Source organism: Mesoplodon mirus (genome assembly GCF_964341445.2).
Source record: "Mesoplodon mirus genome assembly, chromosome: 11".
Taxonomy (NCBI): domain Eukaryota; kingdom Metazoa; phylum Chordata; class Mammalia; order Artiodactyla; family Ziphiidae; genus Mesoplodon; species Mesoplodon mirus.
The window spans coordinates 74,603,073-74,617,148 of NC_138987.1; the positions used below are offsets into that span (position 1 = coordinate 74,603,073).

At 35.9% G+C, this 14,076-nt stretch overlaps 1 protein-coding gene across 1 annotated transcript in view; it reads left to right on the forward strand.

Annotated features, from left to right (window-relative positions):
- CPNE8 (copine 8) overlaps positions 1-14,076 on the forward strand; it is a gene marked incomplete at its 3' end in the record, with an annotated part of 339,332 nt that overhangs the window by 50,065 nt on the left and 275,191 nt on the right. The window contains exons 2-3 of the mRNA XM_082635327.1: positions 3,433-3,473; positions 5,192-5,238. Of these exons, the coding sequence (XP_082491453.1) occupies positions 3,433-3,473; positions 5,192-5,238 (88 nt within the window). The remainder of the gene's footprint in view (positions 1-3,432; positions 3,474-5,191; positions 5,239-14,076) is intronic.

The following is a 14,076-nucleotide window of genomic DNA, read 5'->3' on the forward strand; positions in this document are numbered from 1 at the left end:
ATAACTTCAGTTTGAAGATTTATTCCCAAAAACAAATATATTGTGTGCTTTTTTAAAATTAGCACTTTAAAAAGTCACAAATAGTAAAATTGTCTTTACTGTGAAACTATTAACTTTAGAATTCATAATATATACCAAGTAGATTTTCTTTTTAAAAATGCATCTGTGTTAGGATAGTAATATTTGCTTCCCTTTTAAAGGAATTAAAAAATTCAATATTTACTACACTAAGAACAATATTTATTAGCTGATTTCATTTACTGAGTTGGAAAGAATTAGGAGCAGGCCTACAACTTGTAGGTTAACTCATTTACAAATATCCTTTACCTTAATAGATGGTGTTGTTACGCTCATTTTACATGTGAATAATTAGAATTTTCAGTTTTCCACTAATAAAGTCTCATTATATAATTGTAACAGAAAAGGATACTTAACCTTAAAAAAATAAGGCAATTATTTCAAGATATACATTTGTTTAGACTATTTTTATTATATAGACATACCTATAAATTGTTTATTTTTCTAGTATATTTAAAAAAATAATTTGGTTAAGAGCTAACTATTGTACCTGATGTTTTTTATTTGTAGTTGAATTAATTTTACTCTATTTTACTGTTCCTTCTCCCCATAATAAACTGTTATTTTATATACCATCCAATATTGCTATTTATTTCTGAGTTTGTCCTCTTAGTAAAGTTCAGGCATCTTGAGATTTGAGAACATGTTTAATTAGTTAGTGCTTAGTTAGGTCTTGGGCATAGAATATTTTCTTGAAAAATACTTGCAGAATTGCTCTGAAATTTAAATGGAATTGCAGTTTTCCTGTTAGAGAAAGACAAGTCTGAGATGTCATTTTAAGAGGTTAACTGGCTGTTCAGTATGGGTCTTGGAATGCCAGTTGAGAATAAAAACTATAATGGTCAAGTAAACTGTAATATTCATCTTGGTCACTCAGCACAGTGCTGTGCTAATAACTATATGAGAAGCCATCTTAAAATTGGAAGGTGGCTTGTTGAGCATAAAATCAGAGTAAGCAGTGTTGTCGGATGAGCTAATTGACTATTGTCATCAAGAGAAGGTAGATTGATGCATCTGCCTGTTTTAAGAGATTAATATCAATGAGGATTGAATTATAAAGGGGGAAGTCAGGGAACCTTTTCTCCTGGATCGTCCTGGAAAGGTGTTACTAACTTCTTCCTTATCTACTCCTATTTCAGGCATCATGCAAAATATGCCTCTTCCATTAACCTAGTACTTCTTCATACAGGTTAGAGTTTAATTGATTGCACTTTAGCTTTAGTTATGATATTTCAATCATACTCTTAAGTCCAGACATTTTAATTGGAATTTGAGATGAGTGGTTACTAGAGCAAATCATGCAATTCACAGATTAAATTTTTGATTAGGTTATTTCTTCAGGTAAGTTTTCTGACTAATGCACTGTATTTCTCCATAATTTCTTTTCAGGAGTTTGCTCTCTTTCTTGTTTTAGCTACATCAAGGTTTATAGAATAGAAAGACCTGTTCAGGATTTTTATAATTTTCAAATTCAACGTTCCATTATAAAATTGTAGGCATAATGTTAAAGGCATCCTAACTCGAGCAAAAGACAGCCTCATGGAGGGAAGAGTAACCTTCCTATATAAATCTGGTGAGGGGTGGTGTGTGTGTGTGTTTTTTAAAGTGCTTTATATAGAAAACAAAGATATTTTTCTGTGACTAAGTACAGTTATGTTTGGCACCCTATCCTAGTTCTCTTTGTTCATAGCATAGGTGGCATCTCCCCTCACATTCGTCTATAAACAAAAATTTATTTTATGTCATACCCTAGTGGCTCAAAGAGTAGGTATAATGGGAGGCCTTCTACATTTCCAACAGTCAGGAAAACAAGTTGTTTCTCCCTGACTTCTCCAGACAATGTAGCATTTTGTAAAGAACAGGGAAATCAGATTCAAAACGTTGACTTCATTTGAATATTCTGTACTGGGCTGTGTGCTCTTATTCATTTACTCAGTTTCTCTGACCCTCAGTTATTTTCTTTTTTTTATACAATAGCCTTCACAATAATACCTCTCTTTTAACTTAATGTGAAAGTGCTTTGTTTCTAATGGGATATTAGGGAGGAAAAAATCTTGCATTCCTCTCATCAGTCCTAAGTTTATGATGCATTTTGATAATCACTGGTCTTTTGCAGTGATTCTTATCATGTAAGAATATTTGCCTTTTACAAACTTTTAAAATCATATAACTTTGAGTATAATAGTCTTTGGGGAATTAAATCTAGTCAGAGATAGTTTATTCTATTTTATTCATATGATCAAATTATAGCTGAAATGTATTGTCAAATAGCAATGGGAAAGCTAAATTGCAAAGTTCAGGAACTAAGTTATGAAGAGTTTATGGAGTTTTCTTCCCCTCATATTATAAAGGATCTAAGGTTTTTTGTTTGTTTGTTTGTTTGTTTTGACCTTACATACTGTATGTTATGGATCATAATGGCTAGAAGAAATAATGTGGCAAGTAAAGTCTATGATTAAGAATATTTATCTTTATTGTTGATAGAAATCCATTGTTTTGTGTTTATGGTTAAAGATTGTAGGGTTTTTATTTTTTTAAAGATAAATAAGGCACCAAAATCACATTATTTGCTTTTAAATGTGTATAACATAGTTTTTGAGTCCCAAGCACACTGCAATATTTGCACTGTCATCTCTCCTCGACTTTTATGAACTCTGAAAGAAAGAGCTGAATTACATTTTTTAGGACACTTAATGAGCAACACTAGACACATAGGAAAGGCTGGAGAATTTCCATGTGAGTGGAGAGCTACCTTTATAAATATATAACATAGTATATTCTCAAATGGAAATGTTTTAAATTTACTGTTTGCCAGTCATTGCTGGAGTTATAGTGTCTGCTTAGGGGACAGAAGGATTATTTTAATATGATTTCTGACTAGTGGTCTTTGACTTAATTCTAAATATAAACATGTCTGATAGTTTCTTTCTGGGAATATTTGAAGGCGTAGTCCCATTTTTTTTTTCCTCTGTGTTGTTCCGTTGACTGTGTTTTTATTTTCTTAGTGTATAGTGATTCCATAGAAGAAGTAACTTTTAAGAACCTGAAATATGAAAGGCTATCAGGTTGATATGAAAAAAGGCCCTTCAAATAACAAGCACGGTACAGATAAATGCACATGAGTGGTAGTCCTGGTGGAAGAATACAACAGGGTAAACATGAGATTTTTATTATAAGTATTAAACATAAAAATGTAATTTAGGTATTATAAATTATTACCAATTAATGGAGGATGAATACGAAGCACAAATTTAACTTTTGGAACTTTCAAGTCATCATTCATATATATACATTTATATTTATACAAATATTTTGGTATTATATTCATCTAACATTTTCTCTTTTATTCAACAGAAATCTTCTTGACAGAGACACATTTTCTAAATCTGATCCAAGTAAGTATCTATTACTTGCTTTTTTTTTTTTTTTTTTTTTGCAGTACACGGGCCTCTCACTGTTGTGGCCTCTCCTGTTGTGGAGCACAGGCTCCGGACGCGCAGGATCAGCGGCCATGGCTCATGGGCCCAGCCGCTCCACGGCATGTGGGATCCTCCCAGACCAGGGCACGAACCCGTGTCCCCTGCATCGGCAGGCGGACTCTCAACCACTGCGCCACCAGGGAAGCCCTATTACTTGCTTTTTGAAATAGTCTACTTATTTTACTTGATTTTGCAAAAAGTTGTATGAAAATCATAGTTCTTATTTAAATATTGTTTTAAAGCCTAGAAAGCAAGATGGAGTATAGTCTCAGGCCCTGCATTCTCATCTACCTGGGCAGTACTCTGGCTAAAGAGAGGGAATTGCTTAGCATTTTGAGAATAAGATGACAATGCAGATGACTGCAATGTAGGGCAGTTCACTTTGAAATTAAACCTCATTGTATAGCCATATGGTAGAAATTATCTTTGAAAGACAACTGTAATGGGCCATAATTTTATGATCAAGTCAGAGTAATCATTTTTCTTTTGTTGTGAATAAATGCAGTATATAAAGGTATGTACAACCAAGTGAATTATATAACATCTTGAATGAGCTGAAGTTTTTGATTCCCAATTATATATATTGAAAATTGGAGATAACTTGTAAAATGAGACAGTTTAAATTAGAAAACAACAGAAATAATGTATAAATCAAGTAGTGATTCCAAATCTTGTAATATTTAGAAGCTGATATCCAGCAGCTCTCCATCTCTACAAATGTGTGAACCTGTGTGGTTTAATTACAGGAGAGAGGCTGTGTCAGTTGACAGAAGAATTCTTGAGGTAGTCACTGGAGAAAAGGCATTAAACTTTGTGGGTATTAAAAATTCCTGGGGCCCATTGACAAGTAGGTGGGATATTTTTATCCCTTAATCTTTACCCCAAACTCTTTTTTTTTTTTTTTTTTTTTTGCGGTACACGGGCCTCCCACTGCTGTGGCCCCTCCCGCTGCAGAGCACAGGCTCCAGACGCACAGGCTCAGCGGCCACGGCTCATGGGCCCAGCCGCCCCGCGGCACGCGGGATCCTCCCGGGCCAGGGCACGAACCCGTGTCCCCCTCATCGGCAGGCAGACTCCCAACCACCGCGCCACCAGGGAAGCCCACCCCAAACTCTTAATCTCCCTTTTTTGCAACTTCCTTTTGTGGTTCATAGGATTTCTTACTTGTTTACAAACATTGAAGATAGGAGTTGCAAATATTAAATGTGGCATATGATTTGCTCCACATATCCTTCTTATGATGGTTTTGAGCATTGTAAGTATCCTAGGAAGAGCTTGACTTATGACTGGTAATATACTGAAATATTTCTAACTGTTTAACCTTAGTTAAAAAAATTTTTTTTATCTATATCTGTAGCATAATGCAATTGAAGACATTAGCAAATAATTGTTATATTTTTTTGTGCCTAGCTCTATACATGCTAAGTTCTAAAGACCTGATATTGTTTATTGCTTTTTTATAAAACATTTTCATCATGTGATGATTTATTAGCAATTTTCATGCCAGAGTAAGGCTAGGAACTAGGAACTAATTTTAATATAGCTTTTGTACAGCTGAAAAATAAATTGGATACATTTATATCTGATATTTATAAAAAAACGTTTAGATATATTTATTTTTTCATCTTTTGTAGTTTGTGTCTTGTATGTACAAGGAGTTGGAAATAAAGAATGGAGAGAGGTAAGAATTTGAATTTAAAAAAATTGTTCTGGAAGACATGGTATAAGTTAAAATGTGATCAAGATGATACTTTCCTGTTTTTAGTTATTTTAGTGATTTTCTTATAGATTTATTTATTTATTTTTGGCTGCATTGGGTCTTTGTTTCTGCTCCCAGGCTTTCTCTAGTTGTGGCAAGCAGGGGCTACTCTTTGCTGTGGTACGTGGGCTTCTCACTGTGGTGGCTTCTCTTGTTGTGGAGCACGGGCTCTAGGCATGCAGGCTTCCGTAGCTGTGGCACGCAGGCTCAGTAGTTGTGGTTTGCAGGCTCTAGACCTCAGGCTCAGTAGTTGTGGCACACGGGCTTAGTTGCTCCGCGGTTTGTGGGGTCATCCCGGACCAGGGCTCAAACCCGTGTCCCCTGCATTGGCAGGCAGATTCTCAACCTCTGCACCACCAGGGAAGTCCTTCAACCCAAAGATTGAATTTCTTTTTTACTTTATTTCATTTTAATTTGATGAAAGCAATCTTTGTGTTTTGTTCTTAATAATCATTAATGTTTAGCTCATTTATGATCTTTCTGTGGAATAATCTAGCCTTGATTTTGTATTTTCCTCAGTCTTACATAAATTTAATGTGATCCAATTCTTACATAATTGGAAGTTTGTGGGTTTAGTCTCACTTTTTGAGGTCAACTGCTGATTTTATAAAATATTGCTTTAAAGCGTTTTAAAAGTGATATCAATTATCACCTGCTTTTTGACAGTTAATAACTTGTTATTTGAAAATAAAGTGCAAACTCAGTTTCCTAATACAAATACTTTGTGTAATGGAGTAAGAGCAAGGAGGCAGAATTACATTTTTTCATGGTTAATAATTTTGTTTATTTTTATTGCAGTATAGTTGATGTGTAATATTATGTTTCAGGTGTACAATATACTGATTCACAAATTTTAAGGGTTGTACTCCATTTATAGTTATTATAAAGTATTGGATATATCCCCTGTGTTGTATAGTATATCTTTGTAGCTTATTTTATACATAATAGTTTAGACCTCTTAGTCCTCTCCCCCTGTATTGCCCCTCCCACCTTTCATCTCCCCATTGGGAACCACTAGTTTTGTTCTTTATATCTGTGAGTCTGTTTCCTTTTTGTTATACTCACTAGTTTGTTGTATTTTTTTAGATTCCATATATAAATGATATCATCCAGTATTTGTTGTTCTCTGTCTTATTTCACTTAGCATAGTACCCTCCAAGTCCATTCATGTTGTTGCAAATGTAAAATTTCATTATTTTTTATGTCTAATATGCCATTTTGTTTATATGTGTGTGTGTGTGTGTGTGTGTGTGTGTGTGTATATATATATATATATATATATATATATATATATATATATATATATCTCACATGTTCCAGTCCAAGAACATGGTATACCTTCCCATCTGTTTGTGTCATCTTCAGTTTCTTTCATCAGCATCTTACAGTTTTTGGGATACAGGTCTTTTGCCTCCTCAGGTAGGTTTATTTCTAGTTATTTTATTCTTATTGATGCAATGATAAATGGGATATCTTCCTGATATTTCATAGATAGTATACAGAAATGCAACAGATTTCTGTATATTATTTTTGTATCCAGCAAAGTTACCAAATTCATTGATGAGCTCTACTTGTTTTATGGTGGCTGCTTTAGGTTTTTCTGTGGATAGTACCATTTCAACTGCAAACAGTGACAGTTTTATTTCTTCCTTACCAATTTGGATTTCTTTTATTTATTTTTTCTTCTGTAATTGCTATGTCTAGGACTTCCAATACAATGTTGAATAAAACTGGTGAGAGTGGGCAGCCTTGTCTTAGAGGAAATTCTTATAGATTTATACTGTTGAGTATGCTATTAGCTGTGGGTTTTTCATATATGGCCTTTATTAGGTTGAGGTATGTTTCCTTTATGCTCACATTCTAGAGAGTTATAATAAATGGATGTTGAATTTTGTCAAAAGCCTTTTCTGCATTTATTGACATGGTTTTTATTCTTTAGTTTATTAATGTGGTGTATCAGACTGATTGATTTGCAGATAATGAAAAATCCTTGCATCCCTGGGATAAATCCCATTGATCATGTTGTGTGATCCTTTGATGTATTTTTGGAGTTATTTTGCTAGTATTCTTTTGAGGATTTTTGCATATATGTTCATCAGTGATATTAGCTTGTAATTTTCTTTTTTTTGCAGTATTTTTGTCTGGTATTGGTATCAGGGTGATGCTGGCCTCATAGAATGATTTCGGAAATCTTCCTGTCTTTGCAATTTTTTTGAAATAGTTTTAGAAGAATAGGTGTTAACTCTTCTGTAAATGTTTGATAGTATTAACCTGTGAAGTCATCTCGTCCTGGACTTTTGTTTGTTGGGAGTATTTTAATTACTGATTCAATTTCAATACTGGTATTTGGTCTGTTCATATATTCTATTTCTTCGTGGTTCAGTATTGGGAGATTGTATGTTTTTAAGTATTTGTCCACTTATTCTAGGTTTCCATTTTATTGGCATATAGTTATTTGTAGTAGTCTTCTTATGATCTTTCTTATTTCTGTGGTATCAGTTGTAACTTCTCCTTTTTTGTTTCTGATTTTAATGATTTGGGCCCTCTCCCTTTTTTTTCTCATTAGGTTAGGCTAAAGGTTTATCAATTTTGTTCATCTTTTCAGAGAACCAGCTTTTAGTTTAACTGATGTTTTTCTGATTTTTTTTTTTTTTAGTCTCTGTGTCATTTATTTTTGCTATGATTTTTATAATTTCTTTCCTTCTAATAATTTTGAGTTTTATTTGTTCTTCTTTCTCCAGTTTCTTTAGGTGTAAGATTAAATTGTTTGAACTTTTTCTTATATCCTGACATGAGCTTGTATTGCTGTAGACTTCCCTCTTAGAACTGCTTTTGCTCTGTCCCATAGGTTTTGGATCAAAGTATTTTTGTGTTCATTTGTCTCTAGGTATTTTTTGATTTCCTCTTTGATTTCTTCAGTGATCCATTGGTTGTTTAGTAGTATATTGTTTAGTGTCCACGTGTTTGTGTTTTTTGCAGTTTTTTTTTCTTGTAGCTGATTTCTAGTCTCATAGCATTGTGGTTGGAAAGATGTTTGATATTATTTCAATTTTCTTAAATTTCCTGAGGTTTGTTTTGTGGCTTAGCATGTGATCTGTCCTGGAGAATGTTCATGTACACTTGAAAAGAATGTTCCATGTGCAACTTGTATTCTGTTGCTTTCAGATGGAATGTCTTTCTTCTGAGGTCTTTGATCATCTTTAACATCACTACCTGAACTCTTCCTTGGGTAGATTGCCTATCTCTACCTCATTTAGTTCTTCTTCTGGGGTTTTATCTTGTTTCTTCATCTGGTTCATGTACCTCTGTTGCCTAATTTCTCCTGAGGTGATGTTTGTATTTTCATATACTTGAAGGTTAGTTATGTTTCCTGACCTTGGAGAAGTGGCCTTCTGTAACAGATGTCCTATGTGTCCCAGCAGCGCATTCCTTTTTTGTCACCCAACATGTTTGCTCTAGGGGTTTCCCCTAAGAGGGCTGTGTGGGTCCTTCAGTTTAGTGGGCTGTCTGTGGTGTTTTGGTAGGTTTGGTTGGCTTTTAGTTCAGTTGGTTGCAATGCCTTGCATTGTGCAGAGGCTGACATCTGCTGGTTGGTAGGGCTGGATGACCCAAGAGGGCCGTGGGATAAGTTCTGGCTCACTGGTATGTGGAGTCAGGATCCAGAAGACTCTGGGGCTGTTGCCAGTACAGTGGTTGGTGATGCCAGGTCCTGGGGTTAGTGCCAGACGAATCCTGGAATCTAGTTGCAGGGCCCCGTGATCCCAGAGTTGATGTCATGTTGCAGGGGCTGGTTCCTGACACAGTTGTGTACAGGGTCTGGAGTGTTCCGAAGCTCGTGTTGGCCTGCTAGTGGGCAGGGCCAGAGCCCATGGGGTGTCAGGGCAGTGTCTGTCCTGCTGTGGGCAGGCTGGGTTTTCAGGTTGTGGTATTATGGTTTTCTTGCATCTGATGGCTGCCTCCTGGTGGGTGAGGCTAGTCCAGAGGCTAGAGAAGCCTTCCTGGAGGGCAGAGCCAGGGCTCAGTGGATTCTGCCCACTGGTGGGTGGAGCTGGATCCTGGGTCCTCTGGTGGGCAGGAGCATGTCTTAGAGGCTTCTGTGTGCTCAGGAGGTTTTTAGGCAGTCTGTTTGTGGATTTGTGGGGCTGTGTACCTGCCCAGGTAGTTGCTTGGCCTTAGGCATCCTAGCACTGGTGTCTACAGGCTGTTGGCTGGGACCAGGTCTTGGTGTCAGTGAGCTTCCACAATGGCACCCACCAGCACCAGTGTCCATATGGTAGAAGGAGCTTACAGGAATGGCTGCCATCAGAGTCTTTGTCCCCAGGGTGAGCTGCAGTTGCCTCCTTCCTCTCTGGAGAACACCAGCAGGTAGTTCTGGCACAGGCTCCTATCAAATTACTGCTTTTGCCCTGGGTTCCAGACCATGTGAGATTTCATGTTCACCCTTTAATAGTGAAATCTCTATTCCCCCCATCCCTGTGGGGCTCCCAGAATTAAGCCCCACTGGCCATCAAGACCAAATGCTCTGAGGATTCATCTTCCTGATATAAGAACCCTGAGCTTATGAGCCCAATATGGGGCTCAGAACTCTCATTCCTATGGGAGAAGCTTTGCAATGTATTTATTCTCCAGTTTGTGAATTGCCAACTGGGGGTATGGAACTTGACTATTTCATGAATCTGTGCTTCCTACCCATCTCTTGTGGTTCCTTCTTATGTCTTTAGTTGTAGAAAATCTTTTCTGATAATTTCCAGTGTTTTTCATTGATCGTTCTGCAAATAGTTGTGATTTTAGTGTGCTTGTGAGAGGAGGTGAGCTCAGGACCTTTCTACTCTGCTATCTGGGCCTATCATTGTCAGAATTATTATTTTAGTTAACTTATTTTCTAGAGTATCTCTGCATTCAACTGGAAAGGTGATCACTGTAGAGGAGGGGAGCATATTAAAATAAAAGGTAGTTTCATCTGCTTGTGGTTGCTGTTTATCCCAGGAAGTTAGTGCTTTGTTTTAATGAGGTTACAGTTTCTGGTGAGATTTCCCTAGAGATATTTGTGCTCTCTGTTGTCACAGATTGCTTTGCAGCCAGCCACTTTACCAAGGTATGTCAACTGTGAGATGGAAGGTGAGAATTAGATCATTATAATTTATGCTCAAACATGGGAGACTAAACCAATTCAACAGTAGTCTGTACTGATAATGGGTCAGTGGGACACTGAACACCAGTTTCTCATATCTAATTGTTTATGTACTTTTCCATATGGTTATTCAATTTTTATCTCAAACTCTGCATATCCAAATGTAAATTCATCATCCTTACCCTATTCCTACTTCTTCTTTGCTCCACATGTAGCTAGTGGCATCACCAGCCAAAATATCAAAGTTTTGCAGCTATCCTTGACTTTCTCTCCCACACCATTCTTATTTAATTAGTTATCCAGTGATATAAATTTTCATTCATAAACTCAGATGAGCCACCTCCTTTATTCAGACACATGTTATTTTTTGTCTCCTTTGTTACAACATTCTCCTGAGTCCATGCCACTCTCTCTCTCATGTTACTCTGTCCAATTATTCCTTTGACTATTTTCCTAAGAGACATGCTGACTCTTGTCATTCACTTTAGATTACCTTTCTCAGAGGCCTGGGACAATCCAGTGGAACTGTTGACTGACCATAGGCAAAAGGCCAGATGGAGATGAGCATTTACCAGGAGTGTCTAGAAAACAACATTGTTTGAGGGACTGTTAAAGGAACTGAGATAAATATCCATAATGTATAGGACCAGGCACCTTGGCCAATGAAAATCCTTAATGATGAGGCTTTCTTATTGCCTAAGCAATGAGATGTAAGTTTCTTATTTAATTTACAGTGTTTTTCATAATAATAATGACTCTTGTTCTAAGCCCTTTAGAATACTGACTAATTTAGTTTTCACAATCTTAAGAGGTAGATGCCATTAGCATCCTTATTTTACACATGAAGAAATTAAAGAACAGAAAGCTTAAGTGACTTGACCAAAGTTAGCCAGTTGTAAATAATAGAATGGGGATTTCAACCCAGGCCATTTGGCTCCATAGTTCCTAATTTGCAGAATCCTTATCTGATCCCAGCCTTCGCATTCTGGTTTTATTAACAGAAATAAATTCTATAAATTGATCTTTGGGTCTTTATTCATATTTTCTTCAGCTTGACTTTGAATGAAAAACAAGTAAGAGAAGAGGCCTACTATTTAGGTAAAATAGCATAATATTAAAATAAATCAGAAAACAGAATATTTTACTTATTTATTTTTTTCTCTTCGAAGGGGTAGAATGTATAAGAGGGAATAATATGCAAAATTGGTATAAAAACAAAGTAGAAATTGAGAATATGATGAGAAATAGGACCCAGAATTATATAGAGTGCGTAGGGAAAAGATGGACAAAGATGGGGAGATACCAGTTAAGAGGCAATTTCAATAGACAGCATTTCAAAAAAATTAAAAGTGTTAAGAACTAGAGAATAGTCTGGAAGAATAGAAAAGGAAGTGTCCGATGCAGAGACAGCATTTTGTAGGTAAAATCCATTGTATATAGCATCTAATTGAACTAGCTGGATAAAGGAAAGGGGTGAAAATAATGAAATACACTGTATATATTATTAAATCCCCACCAAATCATTTGAGAAAGTCAGTTTCTTTACATTGAGAGCCAGTATGGTATACAGTGGTTAAGGGAGTACACTCGAGCTCTTAGTGACTGTTTCCTCATCTGAAATGTGGGGAATTATGCTAATGATTCTAGCTCACACAGTAGTTATGAGGATTAAACTAACCACTGGACAATGACTGGCACATAGTAAACACTATATGATTAAGGCTACCTTGGTTCTCTAAGAGATCAAAATACATTTTTAAGAATAACAAAACTAGTAAGTGGCAGGTAAGTAAATTCCTGTGTTATAATATTCTGTAAAATTCATTGTACAAGCCCAACAGTTGATGGGAAAATGACCTGTGGGATTTACTTGGCCTCAAACCTAACATGATGGTATGGTGTTGCATAGCTGCTAAAAAGCTAATGCAACCTGAGGATGCATTGATGGATGTGCAATGCTTACATTAAGGAAGATAATGCTATTATGTTGAGGTATATTAAATTGTCATTTTTGTTGCTCAAAGTGGTTGAGTGTTGGCAATTTCATGTGATTCAATTAAATACTCTTGTATTTTGCTCTCGTAGGAGCAAATCTGGAATGTTTGTTTTCAATTCTCCATTTGAGATCATTGAAATGCCATATATGAGGAGGGCTACCATCCTGAAGAAAGGGATAGACACTATGTCATATTAACGAAGGAATGTTTCACCTGAAAAATGCAAAGACTCTGAGTAGTCATAATAATTGTCTTTAAATTCTTAAAAGTATTTTGATTTAGACATGGGGGTACATTTACTTGAAGTTGAAACAAGAAAGGAGGAAAGAAAAATTTTGGCTCAAAGGATGAAGAGACAAAGGCATATTTTGTTCACTGTGGGTAAGACCTTTGTAACATTTAGAGTATTCCATGGTAGAATGGGTTTCCTAGAACAGTATCCTGTAGCTAGAACTATAGTGGATGTCCTGTCCTGTATTCAAACAGGGGTCGGATTAATTCATCAGGGAAAAAACTAGACTTGATTAGTTCTAACTACTTGCAACACTGATTTTATGATGCTATAGAACTCATAAAGAGTTTTGCACTCATATTATCAATTCTTCCCATTATCTTTTAAGTATTGAGCATATTTTACAACATAATAACAAGAGCCACTCTAATAATTACCTTCAGTGTATTTGGAATTAGACAAGTAAAACATTATAGATATTTTAGTAAAAATTTAAAATATATTCATCCATTTATCAATTTGACCTGTATTTATTGGGTGCCTATCATGTAGCTGCAGTGGTAGAAAAAAATTTTAAATAGACAGTATTTTTACCTTAAGGAGCATAAAATATAGTTGAAGAGTTTTACCAGCAACTTCAGTGTGACTGTATAATCCATTTACTGATTTAGGTATGAACACTGTGTCAGTAATATAGTGGTCATGTTTATATTTGAATTTAGATGTATTCTGGAAAAGTATGTATTCACTAGCCACATGATTTTATGTTCTGGGATGAATTACTTTTGTACAGTAAGGAGAAATTTAAAAAAGAAAAAAAAAGGGCTTCCCTGGTGGCGCAGTGGTTGAGGGTCCGCCTGCCAATGCGGGGGACGTGGGTTCGTTCCCCGGTCCAGGAGGATCCCACATGCCATGGAGCGGCTGGTCCCGTGGGCCATGGCCACTGGACCTGTGCATCTGGAGCCTGTAGTCCATGGCGGGAGAGGCCACAGCAGTGGGAGGCCCGCATACCGCAAAAAAAAAAAAAAAAAAAAAAGAAAAGAAAGAAAGAAAGAAAAAAAAAGAAAAAAAAAGCTTAAAATATGTGGAAACAAATGCTCCAAATAAAGGGATAAAAAATTATTTAAAACTGTAGTGGTAATCTGCAGTTTAAAAAATATATCTGACACTATTACAATTACCTGCATATCTTCAAAAAATTCTATCTAATGATTGTGAATTGTCAAAGTAATTTATCTTTTAAAACTAAAACGATATTTCAGTGCATAATAATTTGGAGCTAGAAATGATAAAGTGCCATGAATTATGAAAATATGAAAACCTCTTAGTGGTGACTGGAAATAGCAAAGTCATGTCCCTAAGGATGCACACATACTTGGCTCTGAGAGGTTCTGAAAATG